This window comes from Vipera berus (genome assembly GCF_964194415.1).
Source record: "Vipera berus genome assembly, chromosome: 7".
In the NCBI taxonomy this organism is placed as follows: Eukaryota; Metazoa; Chordata; class Lepidosauria; order Squamata; family Viperidae; genus Vipera; species Vipera berus.
This window is the reverse complement of record NC_138209.1, coordinates 2,025,807-2,041,765: the sequence shown is the minus strand read 5'-3', so window position 1 is coordinate 2,041,765 and position 15,959 is coordinate 2,025,807. Positions and strand designations below refer to the sequence as shown.

Here is a 15,959-nt window from a genome sequence, read left to right as displayed (position 1 = left end):
GTTAAAAGTCGTTGGCGCTGTTTGAATTTGTTCTACCAGCAGCAAGATCTGACTGCTGGCCTAGTGATGGATGCTACTGCAAATCAGGGCTGTTTCCAGAGGAGGCAGAGGAGGAGAGGACCTGGAGCTTATGGAGTAAAGGAACTGGATGAGGCTGTCGGCAGGCCCAGAGGAAGAGAGAGAGGCTTTTGGAGGAGTTGGTGGCGGTAGCAGCGTGCTCCAGGGGCGAAAAGAAGCAAGGCCTCTTAAAGGAAAAGGAAGAGTCAGCATCAGAAAAAGGAAAGAAGGCGAGGTTGTCAGAATACAAGCGAATTTGAGGGCTAATCCACATGGAGCCCCATTTCCATCTGTCCTGTGTGCCATCGTTCACTCCCTAGAGACTAAAATGGACAATGTGAAATTTGAGCGGGCCACGAACAAGGAGTATATATCAGAGGTGGTGACCCTTTGAGAGCTGTATGCAACGAAATTTCATTTTGATGTATGCCGATTGGTGTACATTCAAAGTGACAATAAAGTTATCATCATCAGTTGGCCCAAACTGGAAAATCCAGGCAGACTTCTCAAGAAAGCAACACAGGGATGAAAGAGGGGGGGGGGAAATCTGCATTTTGGAGAGGCACAAAAAAGACTTTGCTCCTTAAAGCCTCTAGTCGGTTCGTGGAACCAACCGTCCGGCAATATTCTGGCAACGTTCTGGCAGATGAAGAAATACCACTTTACAAGGCCTTGGTAAAATCACAGTTGGGATATTACATGCGCTTTTGCTGGCCATGATATTAAAAAGATGTTGAGACTTTAGAAAGAGTGCAGAGAAGAGCCACAAAGATGATCAGGGGGCCGGAGGCTAAAACATACAAAGAACGGTTGCAGGAATCGGGTGTGTGTAGTTTAATGAAAAGAAGGACGAGGGGGGGACATGATAGCAGCGTTCCAGTATTTGAGGGGCTGCCCCAAAGAAGAGGAGGGGGGGGGGTCAAACTATTCTCCAAAGCATTGGAAGGCAGGAGAAGAAGCAAAGGATGGAAACTAGTCAAGGAGAGAAGCAACTTGGAATTAAGAAGAAATTTTGTGCTGCGTCTTCAGAATTTATCAGTGGAGGTTTTTAAAAAGAAATTGGACGGCCATTTCTCTGGAATGGTATAGCGCAGGGGTAGGCCACCTTGGCTCCTTTATGACTCGTGGACTTCAACTCCCAGAATTCCTGAGCCAGCCATGCTGAGGGGGAAAAGGAAGAGATTTCCAAGCTGAGCCATGCTGGCTCAGGGATTCTGGGAGTTGAAGTCCACGAGTCATAAAAGAGCCAAGGTGGCCTGCTCCTGGCCTAGGCCTAGGCCGCTTTATGACTCGTGGACTTCAACTCCCAGAATTCCTGAGCCAGCCACGCTGAGGGAAAAGGAAGAGGTTTCCAAGCTGAGCCAGGCTGGCTCAGGAATTCTGGGAGTTGAAGTCCACGAGTCGTAAAAGAGCCAAGGTTGCCTACCCCTGGTATAGCGGGTTGGACTAGATGACCTCCAAGCTCCCTCCCAGCTCAGTTATTCTGTTAGGTTAACCGCGAATTCAGATCAAAACTCCAAAAACCCTCCTTACAGCTATAAAAATGTGATCCCCCAAAGCTGCAGATTTCGGAGCGGAGATTCCCTCGCATAGAATCTTCTCCTCAAAATAAAAATCTGACGTGTAAATTCCCTTTCCATCCCCACCCCCTCAAATTGATCCTTTATCCACCGATGGTTAATTTCGCAGCTGAAAAGCAAATCCTGCACGTGGGCCACAAGCAATATTGTCTTCTCTGCATCTGTTTTTTTTAAAAACTAATTTATTTATATATTGGGACTGGTTTTTAGGCATGTTGTTGCTTTTTTAAAAAAAAAAAATTAAAGCCTGTATGCTGGTCCAGAGTTAGTTTCGCGTGAGACGGGGGGGGGGGGGGGGGCTGTTCACATGCAACAAGTAAATAAAGAAATTCTAAAAACCGGCTCTCGTGGAATCTTTTCCCCTGTGTGTTTTTCAGAATTTAACACAACAGATCAGCAGGGAGGACGTTTTTGCTCCCTGGCTGCAGAATTTCAACGTCCCTTCTTCCTTAGCTGAACTTAGGCAGCAAGGAAAGTCACCCTCACCTGCGTCCTATCTTAAAATTAGCGCCTTCATTTCTCCCTTTATTATTTTTTTTGCAAACAAAGCTAATTCTGCACCCCAAGGGGATGGGATGATGATGGTGATGATTAAAGATTTAATCTTCAGTTGGATTCACAGTCTGGGACTTGTAAAAAAAAGTTAAGAGTTCAAATCCTAACCAAGGACCTAAGAGCTGTTAAGGCAGTTCCGCGTAGGGTAGGGTGTGTTTTTTCCCCCAAGAGTCAGAATATTCAGGTCTAATAAATTCAAAATTTCCACGTATTGAGGCAGCCCTTTGGGTATTGCTACAAGGGCTCCTATTACTATTGATTGGTACAAACATTATTTTCTTCCTCCACAGTCGCTCAACTTCAATTTGCAGATATTTTGTTATTTTTTTTCCTCTTCAATTTCCTCTTCAATCACCTGGTAGAGCAACATCAGGGAACCAGATGTTTTTAATAATAATAATAATAATAATAATAATAATAATAATAATAATAATAATAATAATAATAATCGCACAGTCAGCCAGATGTTCAGACTGGATTTGGCATTTTTGTCTACCTATCGAGTCCTTACCAAGGACATGGGATAGGCAGATGTGGATGTTTGATGGTATTATTATTATTATTATTATTATTATTATTATTATTATTATTATTATTATTATTATCGTTGTCGTCGGTGGTATTATTATTATTATTATTATGCATGCATCACAAATGCTTTCCAAGGGTTCCTAAGTGGCTGACCCACCCTAGACCATCATGCAGCCTGGTAACTGAGATTCAAGATTACAGGCGGTCCTCAACTTACGACAGTTCATTTAGTGACTGTTCAAAGTTACAACGGCACTGAAAAAAGGCACTTAAGACCGTTCGCAACCGTTGCGGCATCCCCCTGGTCAGAGGAATCCAAATTCGGATGCTTGGCAACCCAGCTCATGTTTTATGACAGTCGCACCGTCCCGGGGTCGTATGATTCCCCCTTTTGCGACCTTCTGACAAGCGAAGTCAATGGGGAAGCCAGATCCGCTTAGCCACCATGCTATTAGCTTAACAACTGCAAGGATTCACGTAACGATGGTCACAAAATGGGGCAAAAACCGCTTCATAAATGTTTCACTTAGTGACAGAGATTTTGGGCTCCGTTGTGGTCGTATGTCGAGGACTACCTTGCCTTCAGGACTGATCCCACCCTAAGTTTGAGCCTTTCTCCATGTTCTTATGCCATAAACAAACATCCTCGCTTAACAGACATCAGAGTCCTTCTGTACAAGCAAGAATGTTCCCAGACCTGCCTGGGAGAGGCAGAGCGATTGTGGCTGACGGTTCGCCACCAAACTCAAAGTGACGAATTCACCCATCTTGCTATTGAGTTAAAACACACACACACACACACACACAATTCCAGCCTTACGATGCTGGATGTAGACTGCCCGACTCCTCCTGACACGAGCAAGACCTGTTTATTCAAACGCATGTGCCCCCGCGCCATCAAATGCATATTTTGGGGTTAGATCCCAGTGTTGGTGGCTGATTAAATTATGATTTATTTCTATTTATCTCCTCTGCCGACTGCCGCTGTCGGTTGCACTTTAGGGACGGAGCAAGACAAAGCTTGAAGAGCCACAACGAGTTAAGTCTGCACGTAGCAGCTCTCACTTTCTCCCATCAAGGGCAGATCGGCTAAATTTCCCCCGGATTAGAATTCAGATGTTAAACATTATAGGCACAGAGATGTCCAAGCGTTTGTTAGAATTTTTTTTTCTTTTCTTTTCTGGATTGCAACTGTACAAACGTTGTTTGAATCCCTTCCGGCTGTTCTCTTCGGCTTGCAAGCTGCTTTGCTGATCAGGTGGACAGAAAGGCAGGGCGTAAGTCCCACGATCGGTAAAATAAAACACACACAGCTTTGCCGCAACAAATGGAAAAAGGGTTTGGTCCTTTTTAATCTGGCTTTGGAGACGACTTTCTCGGAAAAGGCCCTGACGTTGGGAAAGATGGGAGGCAAAAAAAAAAGGGGAAGGGGACGGCAGAGGAGGAGATGGATAGATAGTGGAAACCACCACAAAGATCTCTTTGATAGTTTGAAAGGCAAAAAAAAAAAGACAGGTATAAAAAGTGGAAAGAAGGCCACACATAACTTAAGGCAGAATATCAGCAAATAGCCCGAGGCTGCAAAGATGAAGTCAGGAATTTATTTATTTATTTATTTTAATTCCATTTATATCCCACCCTTCTCCGAAGACTCAGGGCGGCTGCTAAGGCTCACAAGGAAATATGAATAAGTCAAAAATAACAACAAACACACACGCCCCCCCCACACAAAAAGCTTCTTTCAATGTGAGAAAAAAAAGAAAAAAAAGTCAAAGAAACGATTGGATACGTGATTAATGGGAGAAAAGGGCAAATGTCAAGCAACAGGGAGAAAGCAGAACGGCTTCCGTGGAACCGGTTGCCTCCAGAAGTTGTGGGTGCTCCAACGCTGGAAGTTTTTAAGAAGAGATTGGGCAATGATTTATCTGAAATGGTGTAGGGTTCCCTGCCTGAGCAGGGGGTTGGACTAGAGGACCTCCAAGGTCCCTTCCTGCTCTGTTATTCTGTTTCGTTATTCTAACAGTGTCACGGACACAACAAGCATGAATTTGGGCAGACTTCGGGAGAGAGTGGAGGACAAGGTGGGGTGGTGTGCTGTGGTCCATGGAGTCACAAAGAGCCGGACACAACATAGTGACTGAACAATCAGGACAATAAATCCGGCTTTCAAAGGAAGTTCAACGTATGGCGATATCTCTCCACCTCCAAATTCAGCGAGGCTTTGCTGGGCAGCATTGTTAACTCTGCAACCGAAGTACCCATCCCTCAGCTCCTCAGCCCACCGGGCAGAGAAAACGCACAGCCCACAATTGAAAGAGAGAGAGAGAGAGAGAGAGAGAGAGAGAGAGAGAGAGAGAGAGAGAGAGAGAGAGAGATGAAAGGAAGGAAAATAAGTAGTTAGATGATGTAGGAAGGAACGGGAAAGAAGTAAGAAGAAAAGTTGGACTTATTCTGATTCACTTAGATAAATCTAGAAAAAATTATGGGGTGGATTTTTTTTTTAAAAAAAGTGGCTCACTCTGATTCCATGAAAGAGAAAGGCAAGAATATAATGTATGGGGTAAAGAGGTGATTTTCCTTCTCGTTGGCACAAGATGTAGAAGATAGATAGATAGATAGATAGATAGATAGATAGATAGATAGATAGATAGATAGATAGATAGATAGATAGATAGATAGATAGATAGATAGATAAGAGAGAAGAGAGATGAGATAGATAGATATGGATGGATAAATGATAGATAGATAGATAGATAGATAGATAGATAGATAGATAGATAGATAGATAGATAAGAGAGAAGAGAGATGAGATAGATAGATATGGATGGATAAATGATAGATAGATAGATAGATAGATAGATAGATAGATAGATAGATAGATAGATGAGAGAGAAGAGAGATGAGATAGATAGATATGGATGGATAAATGATAGATAGATAGAGATAGATAGATAGATAGATAGATAGATAGATAGATAGATAGATAGATAGATAAGAGAGAAGAGAGATGAGATAGATAGATATGGATGGATAAATGATAGATAGATAGATAGATAGATAGATAGATAGATAGATAGATAGATAGATAGATGAGAGAGAAGAGAGATGAGATAGATAGATATGGATGGATAAATGATAGATAGATAGAGATAGATAGATAGATGGATAGATAGATAGATAGATAGATAGATAGATAGATAGATAGATAGATAGATAGATAGATAGATAGATAGATAGATAGATGATAGATAGATAAAGATACAGACAGAAGAGACAGATGATAGATAAAAAGATATGATAGATATGATAGATAGACAGATAGAGAGAAGGATAGATGAAAGATAGAGATGACAGATGATAGATAGATAGATAGATAGATAGATAGATAGATAGATAGATAGATAGATAGATAGATAGATGTAGGTAGTTAGGTAGGTAGGTAGGTAGATAGATATGAAAGAGATGATAGATATGATATAGATAGATAGATAGATAGATAGATAGATAGATAGATAGAGAGAGAGAGAGAGAGAGAGAGAGAGAGAGAGAGACAGACAGACAGACAGACAGACAGGGCAGGCAGGCAGGCAAGCAAGCAAGCAGGGAGGGAGGCATTTCTATCCGGGCCAACTTTAGAATAAAAAAATGAAAAAATGAAAGACAGTAACGCTTCTTTCTGAATGAATTCAGCCCAGATGGTTCAAACAAGAATGAGGAACATTTCAAAAATGTGGAGGCTTGTAAGGACCAACCGCTGCCTTTCCCAGACTGACTCCTGGGAAAGTCAGATTTCATTTACGGAAAGGTTTGCTCCAGGGCCAAAACTGGAAAGAGGGAAATGTTGCCACGATAGACTCTGGAGAAGCAAGACAGCAAAAATCTCTCCTCCTCCTCCGTCGTCCCCTTCTCCTTTTGCCCTCCGTCTTTCCCAACATCAGGGCCTTTTCCGAGAAAGTCTTCTTCGAAGCCAGGTGAAAAGGGCTAGTTTCCATTTGTTGCGACGTAGAGTCCCTTAGCTTGGGGCCCCTTCCTCCATTCTTTAAGGAGACCCCCTTCACTTCCTCGCCAGGCCAAAACTGCCCAATTACGGCCTGATCCAGCAATCGGTAAATGCATATATTTTTTCCCCCAGCGTGCCTTGACCGACTGTCACCCACCAAGCCAGAACTATGTGACGCCTTTGCAGGACTCAACCGGAGCAGCCTAGCCCTGCCTCAGAGACCCGAACCACAGCCTAGAAACAAGTTGCACACCGAACGCAGAACCGGATTAAATCTCCAACGATGGAATAAGCAGACATCCTTGCCTCTTGGCTAGCAGTGATTGAGGATCAGAGACAGGCTTTGGGGGGGGCAGTTTAAGGGGCACCTTTTGCTCTGCACTCATCCTGACGGCGCTGGGCAGCTCTGGAGTGGACGGTCCACAGAAAATATAGAAGAAGAAAAAAAAAGGGGGGATATCTTTTCCAGCAACTCAACAGGAGCACCGCAAGATTGGAAGACGTGGAGAGACCTGGAGCATAGAATCGCGAAGAGTCTCACTGGTTAATTGTTCCAGCTGTCAGGAAATTCCTCCTTAGTTCCAGGTTGCTTCTCTCCTTGATTAGTTTCCCTCCGTTGCTTCTTGTCCTGCTTTCAGGTGCTTTGGAGGATAGCTTGACCCCCCCTCCTTTGCGGCTGCCCCTCAAATATTGGAATATTATTATCATGTCACACACCCCCTAATCCTTCTTTTCATTAAACTAGACATCCCCAATTCCTGCAGCCGTTCTTCATACGTTTTAAACCTCCATCCTCCCCCCCCCCGCCCCCCGGATCATCTTTGTTGCTCTTCTCTGCACTCTTTCTAGAGTCTCAACATCTTTTTAACATCGTGGCCACCAAAACTGGATGCCATAGTCCAAGTGCGGCCTTAGCAGGGCATTGTGAAGCGGTGCTCTAATTAAAGGTTGAGCTCTGAAAGGTTTGGAATAACTGTGTGTGGTGGGAGAAAGTGAGCGCTGAAAGAATTGGATCAATTAGAGAAGGGTTGGATAATGAGAATTTACAAACTGCGTCGCAAGATTCCTGCATGGGGAACCGTCTTCAGACTGTGTGTCGGGCCTGGTATGAAACTCCCAACAGATGGGGAAGGCTGGCACGGCAGAAAGATGATGAAGATGTGACATGATAACATCTTCCAATATTTGAGGGGCTGCCCCAAAGAAGAAGAGGGGGTCCACCTCTTCTCCAAAGCCCCTGAAGGCGGGACAAGAAGCAACGGATGGGAACTAATCAAGGAGAGAAGCAACCTGGAACTAAGGAGGAATTTTTCTGACGGTGAGAACAATTGACCAGTGGAACTGCTTGCCACCAGATGCGGTGAATGCTCCAACACTGGAGGTTTTTAAGAAGAGACTGGACAGCCCTTTGTCTGAAATGGTCCAGGGTCTCTTGCTGGAACCTGGGGTTGGACTGGAAGACCTTCAGGATCCCTTCCAACTCTTGTTATTCTGCTTACACTTGTACACTGCAGTATTTGTCCACAGGATGGATTGTGATGACATGTTCTAATATTTGAGGGGCTGCCACAAAGAAGGGGGGGCTGCCATGAAGAAGGGCTGCCTGTTCTCCAAAGCGCCCGAAGGCAGGACAAGAAGCAACGGATGAAAACTCATCAAGGAGAGAAGCAACCTGGAACTAAGGAGAAACTTCCTGACAGTGAGAACAATTAACCAGTGGAACCACCTGCCTCCAGAAGCTGTGAATGCTCCAACACTGGAAGTTTTTAAGAAGAGACCGGACAGCCATTTGCATGAAATGGGATAGGGTCTCCTGCTTGTGCATGGGTTTGGACTAGATGACCTCCAAGGTCCCTTCCAACTCTGATATTCTGTAACTGGCAGATACTAGGATCCAATTCTCTGAGAATCTTACGGGGGGGGGGGAATGAGTTGGGAAGGGGACAGACCCCTCCCCTCTCTCTCTTTCTCTCTCTCTGTCCTTCCCACCTCCCCATTCATTAGCTATGCAAGCTAATTCCTGATTTCCTTTGTTTAACCAAGCTGAATCCCCGTGCCCAGCCAGATTGGATGTCAAAAGGTCAGGGGACATTGGTGATCGATAGGAAATCAATTTGAATCCAAAAGAACCAGCTCCCCTTATTCGCCCAAGCCCTGGGCGGAATGATTCATACAACCCTGGTTTATTGACAGGCTGGAAGAGGCAGATTGGAAAGCAAGAGCCAAAGGGAGGGAGGTGGGTTTGAGATGCGGGCAAGTCCAGCGACAAAAGAAAATAAAATAGGTCCTTTTTCCATACTTCCAGAATCGGGAAAGATAATTAAAGCTACATAATTTTTTTTTTATATTTTGCCTGTGTGTGTGCGCGTTGTTTTTTTTTAAAAAAGGAACTTTAGAAGATAACTCGAAAGTTGGGGAAAACAAACCAAACAAAAAACAAAAAACAAACGGCAGAGATGATGGGTGTTACTAAAGGAGAACTCAGCCTCGCTCTTATTTCTAGCAGGATTCGGGTTTTCCATCCAGAAGTGTGACTTTACTTTCGAGGAACATTTTTCCAAAGCACCAAAGTCCCAGCAACATTCCACACAACAGAGTCTGTCGCCTTCGCACAACGGCTGTGTTGTCATTCCTCTCCTGCAGGGATACCCAGAGAGGACCGGAGGGTCCTCGAGGAGCACCAACAAAGGGGGGGTCTTCTGCATTTCGAGGGGGATGCTTAGATGCGGCGGGTGGGGTGTTCAACTGCTTAGCCCAAACATTCGGCACCCCAGCCTGAGCGCTGACCATCACAACCACCGTCTCCAACCACCACCACCACCCCCGTCCTTTGCAGCCACTCAAACAAGCATCGCCGTGCAAATCAACATTCCTGGTTTGTTCCTTTCCCTTCGGACCAGATCCTAACCCTAAAACAGCCCTTGGCATTTGAGAGGGGGGCAGGCGGGCTTCTCCTGGCGGGAAGAGGTGCCCTCTTCTGCTCTGGCTCTCCACCTCTTGAAGAAGGGGGGGGCAATCGGCAAAAGCTTGTGCCCAAGCCGGAGGGGAAACTGAGGCAGGGCAGGGAAGCGGGAAGGGAAGAAGCCCACGGAGGTAGCTGCCCTCCCCTCCTCTGGAGGGGGGGGGTAGAAGGAGAAGGATGGAGTGTAAGGGGGGGGGGTGTTCGTCTCTTGCATCCTACCTTTGCAGGGCTGTGTGGGCATCCAGGACCCCAGTGGTTTGCATCCAAGACCGGACAGCCGAGAGTCCCCCTCCGCTCAGGGGCTCCTCTTTCATGGTGAGCCCCCCTCTGGCCAGGCTCTCCTGGAGGGAGAACATCAAAACTGCCTTTTAGCGAGCGGCGAGAGGGGTGTGTAGTTGTGTGTGTGTGTGTCTGTGTGTGTGTGTGTGTGTGTGTGTTGTGCGCGTCGGGTGGGCGCGGGCGCGCGTGCCTTCCTCCAACCAAAACAATCCCAGCCCCCAAAGCAGGGGCTGTTGGGGGGTGGTGGAAAGAGAGAGAGAGAGAGAGAGAGAGAGAGAGAGAGAGGGGGGGGGAGGAGGGGGCGGCTAGGAAGAAAGTTTGGGGGTCTCCTCGCTTTCCGTGCCCGGCAGCCCTCCGGCGAGGACGGGAAGGCGAGGGGCGGGAGGCAGAGGCTGAGACCCCCCCCAAAGCCCAGCCTGGGCGGGGGTGGGCAGGGCAGGGGGATAGGCGGCGGGAGGAGGAGGAGGAGGAGGAGGAGGAGGAAGTAGGGGCTGCCCGAGGAGGAAGAAGAAGGGGCTGCCCGCGCCACCTGCCCGTCGCGGTGCCAGGCTGACAATCCGGGCGCGGGGCTGCTTTGCTGGCTTGGCGGCGGCGGGGCAGGCGGGAGGGGAGCGCTGGGTGGCGACGCCTCGGCGGGGAGAGGATGGAGGAGGAATCCGAGGCGAGAGCAGGAGACCCCGGGGAGGGAGGGAGGGGGGGAGGGGGGGAGAGGGGGGAAGGGCGGGGGGCAGGAGGAGGAGGAGGAGGAGGAGGAGGCCGGCCAGGGACGGCTAGGCAGGCGGGGCTGCCCCCGGGGCCACGGGGACCCCCGGGAGGAGCGGAGCCGAGCCGGGATGCAGACCACCGGTCCGCCGGAGGTGAGCCAACCTCCGGGCCGGGCGGGGGGGGGGGCCTGGAAAGGTCGGGGAGGGGGGGATGGAAAGGTGGGGGGGGCTGGAAAGAGGAAAAGTTGGGGCGGGGGGGCTGCTAGAGCGCTTGGTGTGTGTGTGTGTGTGTGTGTGTGTGTGTGTGGGTAAACGGGGCTGGGGGGGCTCCCCTCCCTCCCTCCTTCTCCCCCTCCCTCCCTCCCTCCCTCCTTCTGGCCGGCTGCGGACTTTACCGGAGCCGCGGGCAGGTCGGAGCGCGGAGCGGGGCTTCCTCCTCCTCCTCCTCCTCCTCCTCCTCCTCCATTGGCCGGCAGGAGCAGCAGCAGCAGCCGCCGCCGCGGGTCCCCGGGGAGCAGCCCGCCGGCCGGAGCGCCCGCCGCCCGCCGTCGCCGTCTCCACCGCCGCCGCCGCCGCCGCTGCTGGCCCTCGCCTTCCTCCCCCTCCCCCTCCCCCTCCTCCTCCTCCTCCTCGTCGTCGTCCTCCTCCTGGTCCGCTTCGTCCGGCGGCAGCAGCACCATCAGCACCGCCAGCCAGTGCGGGGCGGGCCCGGGCGCAGCCTCCAGCCGCAGAGGGAGCGGGCCGCCGCCGCCGCCGCCGCCTCCTCCGGCCGGGCCGAGCCGGGCCATGCCGCCTCCCTCCGCCTCCCCAGGGAGGAGGGGGCTGCAGCCACCGGGCCGAGCAGGCTGACATCATCCGGGGAGGGGCGGACTCCAGGGGACGGACGGAGGCGGCGGCGGCGGCGGGGATGACCGCGGGAGGGGCGCGCTGGGCTCCCAGACCCCCGCCCTCCCTCCCCGGGCATCCTCGCTGCCCCGCTCTCCCCTTCCCCCCCCCAGGGAGCCCCGGGACCCCTGCTTTGGTCCTGCTCCCCCCCCTCCGCGGCGCCCCTCCCTCCCCAGGGCAGCCCCCCGCCTCGGAAAGTGCGCGCCTCCTCTGCCGGGAGCCCCTCAAAGTTTCCCAGACTCTCCCCTCCCCCATCCGTCCATCTACCCCCCCCTCCCCGTGGCTCTGAGTGCCGCTCTCTGTTGCCCGAGAGCCCCCCCCACACCCCTTTATAGGGCCCTAGCCACAGCCCCCCCCCCCACTTTCTCCCTTTCCTTAACTGCTTCCTTTCATTCCTTCTTCCAGCTGAGGAGAGTCCAGCAAGCTCTGCTTCTCCCAAAGGGTTGGACACCCACCCACACACACCCGCACCCCGCCTGCATTCAGAGGACCCGGCTGCCAAGCTAGGATAAGATGCAGGCTTGATTGAGTCGCGGGGGGTGTCCAAAATCCTGAATAGGTGAGGGGTGAACAGCACTCCCCTTCTCCACCCCCCCCACCCCCCACCCACCCCCCTACTCACATTCTGCTGAAGTGGAGCTGAACGGTTTTTGGGCCCTGCCAGGCATGTGAATATGGTTGTTGGCTTGCATTGACCGGGTTTAGTGAGTTGTCTGAAACTGGCTGATAACCAAGTCTGCAAGCAGCCTCAGTTACTCCTAGTGAATTTTCCTTGTCCTCTCTCTTGTGCATCCCACAACGTTCTTCTATTCTATTCTATTCTATTCTATTCTATTCTATTCTATTCTATTCTATTCCATTCCATTCCATTCCATTCCATTCCATTCCATTCCATTCCATTCCATTTCACATATTCTATTCTATTCTATTCTATTCTATTCTATTCTATTCTATTCTATTCTATTCTATTCTATTCTATTCTATTCTATTCTATTTCATATTTTCTATTCTGTTCTGTTCCGTTCCGTTCCATTCCATTCCATTTCACATTATTCTATTCTATTCTATTCTATTCTATTCTATTCTATTCTATTCTATTCTATTCTATTCTATTCTATTCTATTCCATTCCATTCCATTCCATTCCATTCCATTCCATTTCACATTATTCTATTCTATTCTATTCTATTCTATTCTATTCTATTCTATTCTATTCTATTTCATATTTTCTATTCTATTCTATTCTACTCTACTTCTATTCTATTCTATTCTATTATCATTATTCTATTCTATTCTATTCTATTCTATTCTATTCTATTCCATTCCATTCCATTCCATTCCATTTCACATATTCTATTCTATTCTATTCTATTTTATTCTATTTCATATTTTCTATTCTGTTCTGTTCCGTTCCATTCCATTCCATTCCATTTCACATTATTCTATTCTATTCTATTCTATTTCACATTATTCTATTCTATTCTATTCTATTCTATTTCATATTTTCTATTCTATTCTATTCTGTCCTGTTCCGTTCTGTTCCATTTCACATTATTCTATTCTATTCTATTCTATTCTATTCTATTCTATTCTATTCTATTCTATTCTATTCTATTCTATTCTATTCTATTCTATTCTATTCTATTCTATTCTCTATTTTTTCCTATTCTATTCTGTTCTGCTCCGTTCTGTTCTATTCTTTATTCCACTCAGTTGCCATTGTGGTGCAGTGGTTAAAGTGCACCATTGCAGGCTGACTCTGCCCACTGCCAGCAGTTCAATCCTGACCGGCTCAAGGTCAATTCAGCCTTCCGTTCTTCCGAGGTGGGTAAAATGAGGACCCCGATTGTTGGGCACGATAGGCTGACTCCGTAAACCACTCAAGAGAAGGCTGCAGAGCACCGTGAACAAGCCTTAGTGTTGTTGCTGTTGCTTAACCACAGAAATGTTGGGTCCAGTTGTGATGGTTAAGTCGAGGGCTACAAACAGCTAGCAGGGGAGAATTGACACGTGGCTTACGGTCTTCTTCTCCAATCAGCTACTTGGCTGGTTCTACCGCAGAAGGAAATCTCCCAGGATTCTTGGCAATCTGTCGCTCTCTCCTGGCTAAGGATTCTGGGACAGCTCGCCCTGGTCAATCGGAAAGAGGCCAGACTGGGTTGGTGTTAGGCATAGCTGGAAGCAGGAAAGACAGCAGAGCGTCGCAGATTTCCACGGAAATCATTATGCTAAATGGATTGTGGCTTGGAGTCAAAATGCCATTGTCCTGGGTGTGTTAGAGAAGGAAAAAAAAGACACCCGGAGAAGCCTAGCAAAAACACCAGGAAGGAAGGAAATAGCGAAATCCCACCTTTCTCTCTTTCCACGCTGTGAATTTTAGCAGCTAATTATTTGTGTAATGGCAAGTCTGGCCAGGAACCAGCTTCCAAGCCTCTGTTGCAAAATCTCCAAAGCCCGTCCATTGTTTGTAAGGGAGGGCGAGGGATAACTTTCATTCCTTGTATTAATTCCAAAACCGTTCCAACGTGCAGTGTGTTTGGTTTTTTTTTTGTTTTGGAAAGGGAAACTTGAAACGGAATACACCCCTGGAACAGACCCGACGCAAGGACTGGGGAGGTCACCTAGTTGGGGAATGAAACGTCCGCGAGAAAACAAGCAAGCTCAGAGCGCATCAAGAGACCCACAAAATTAATATATTCAAGAGTCCTTGGTGGTCTCTGAGCTGGGCGGTTTTCTTGCGGACGTTTCGTTACCAAACTAGGTCACATCATCAGTGCCATGAGTGGGGTTTGGGGGGAGGAGGAGGAGGAGGAGGAATGTGGGATCCTTGGTGCACTCTGAGCTTGGTGGCTTTCTTGCAGACATTTCATTACCGGACCAGGTAACATCATCAGTGCTAGAAGAGGAGGACGACTGTGGGGTGGTTTTCTTGCAGACATTTCATTATCTCTACATGGGGCTGCCCTTGAAGACCACCTGGAGGCTTCAGCTGGTGCAGAATGCGGCCGCGCGGGTTGTGGTGGGAGCATCCCGATACTCCCATATTACACCCCTCCTGCGTGGGCTGCATTGGTTGCCGGTTGCCCTTCGGGTGAGGTTCAAGGTGCTGGTTCTTACCTATAAAGCCCTACATGGCTTAGGCCCGGGATACTTGCAGGACCGTCTGCTGCCAGGAATGACTTCCCATCGCCCGGTGCGCTCACACAGAGAGGGTCTCCTCAGGGTGCCGTCGGCCAGACAATGTCGGCTGGTGACCCCCAGGGGGAGGGCCTTCTCTGTCGGGGCACCCGCCCTTTGGAATCAGCTCCCCCGAGAACTTCGGATGGCCCCAGATCTCCGGTCCTTTCGTCACGACCTAAAGAGATACCTTTTCCAACTGGCCGACTTGGACTGATGACGAGGGTTATAATTTTGTTTTAATTTTTATTGGTTTTTAGTGGGGCTTTGTAAAATTTAATCTCTTTTAGTATTTGTATTCATTGTTTTTGTTTTATTGTTGTCAGCCACCCTGAGTCCTTCGGGAGATAGGGCGGCATACAAGTCCCATCATTAAATTAAATTAAATTAAATCTGACTAGTAGGTAACATCACCAGTGGTAGAAGAGAGTGGGGTTTGCAGAGAGGAGGAGGACTGTGGGGTCCTTGATGCTCTCTGAGCTGGGTGGTTTTCTTGCAGACGTTTCATGACCCAACTAGGTAACATCCTCAGTGCTTAGAAGGGTGTGGGATTTGCAGAGAGGAGGAGGACTGTGGGGTCCTTGGTGCTCTCTGAGCTGGGTTTTTTTGGCTGCAGACATTTCATTATCCATCTAGGTCACGGGTGTCAAACTCGCAACGTCACGTGGCGTGGCTTTTTCCCCCATTGCCGGCAAGGGGCGCAGGTTTTGGCGCGACGCATCCAGCTCGCGGGCTGGCAGTTTTGCCATCCCTGCTCTAGGCTGTATCATCCGTGCTGGAAGGAAGGGCAGTTTGCTGTATTCGTATACAGCAAAATCATATCCAGTGCCATCTGTATATACACTTAAGTCCTCGAGTTACAACTGGTTGCTTAGAGACCGTTCAGTTACAACGGATCCAAAAAAAGGGTATTTGTGACCTCTTTATGGGGCCCCCTCATGGTCACGTGATCGTGTTTCGGGCACTCAGCATTCAGCGTCCATTTATAACCGTCTGCCCGTCTCGTGACCATGGGACCACAAAACGTGACATTTTTATTTGTGTTTTTGCCAGAAACCCACATTTACTTTTATTTTTTGGCAGCAAATGGCCACTGGGCTTGCTGGACCGCCACGGTGTTTGCTTAATGACCACATATTAATGCCCGTAGGACTGAATGGATTTGCTTAGCCACCCTTGGATTCGCTTAAGAATCACTGCAAGAAAGGGAATAAAATTGGCTCGGTCACG

General features: G+C 48.5%; 1 protein-coding gene across 1 annotated transcript in view; it reads right to left on the bottom strand.

Annotated features, from left to right (window-relative positions):
• LOC308670952 (transcription factor COE1-like) overlaps positions 1 to 11,456 on the bottom strand; it is a gene marked incomplete at both ends in the record, with an annotated part of 66,894 nt that extends 55,438 nt beyond the window's left edge. Inside the window, 2 exons of the mRNA XM_081332793.1 lie at positions 9,905 to 10,026; positions 11,064 to 11,456. Of these exons, the coding sequence (XP_081188919.1) occupies positions 9,905 to 10,026; positions 11,064 to 11,456 (515 nt within the window). The remainder of the gene's footprint in view (positions 1 to 9,904; positions 10,027 to 11,063) is intronic.
• Between the last annotated feature and the right edge of the window lie 4,503 nt (positions 11,457 to 15,959).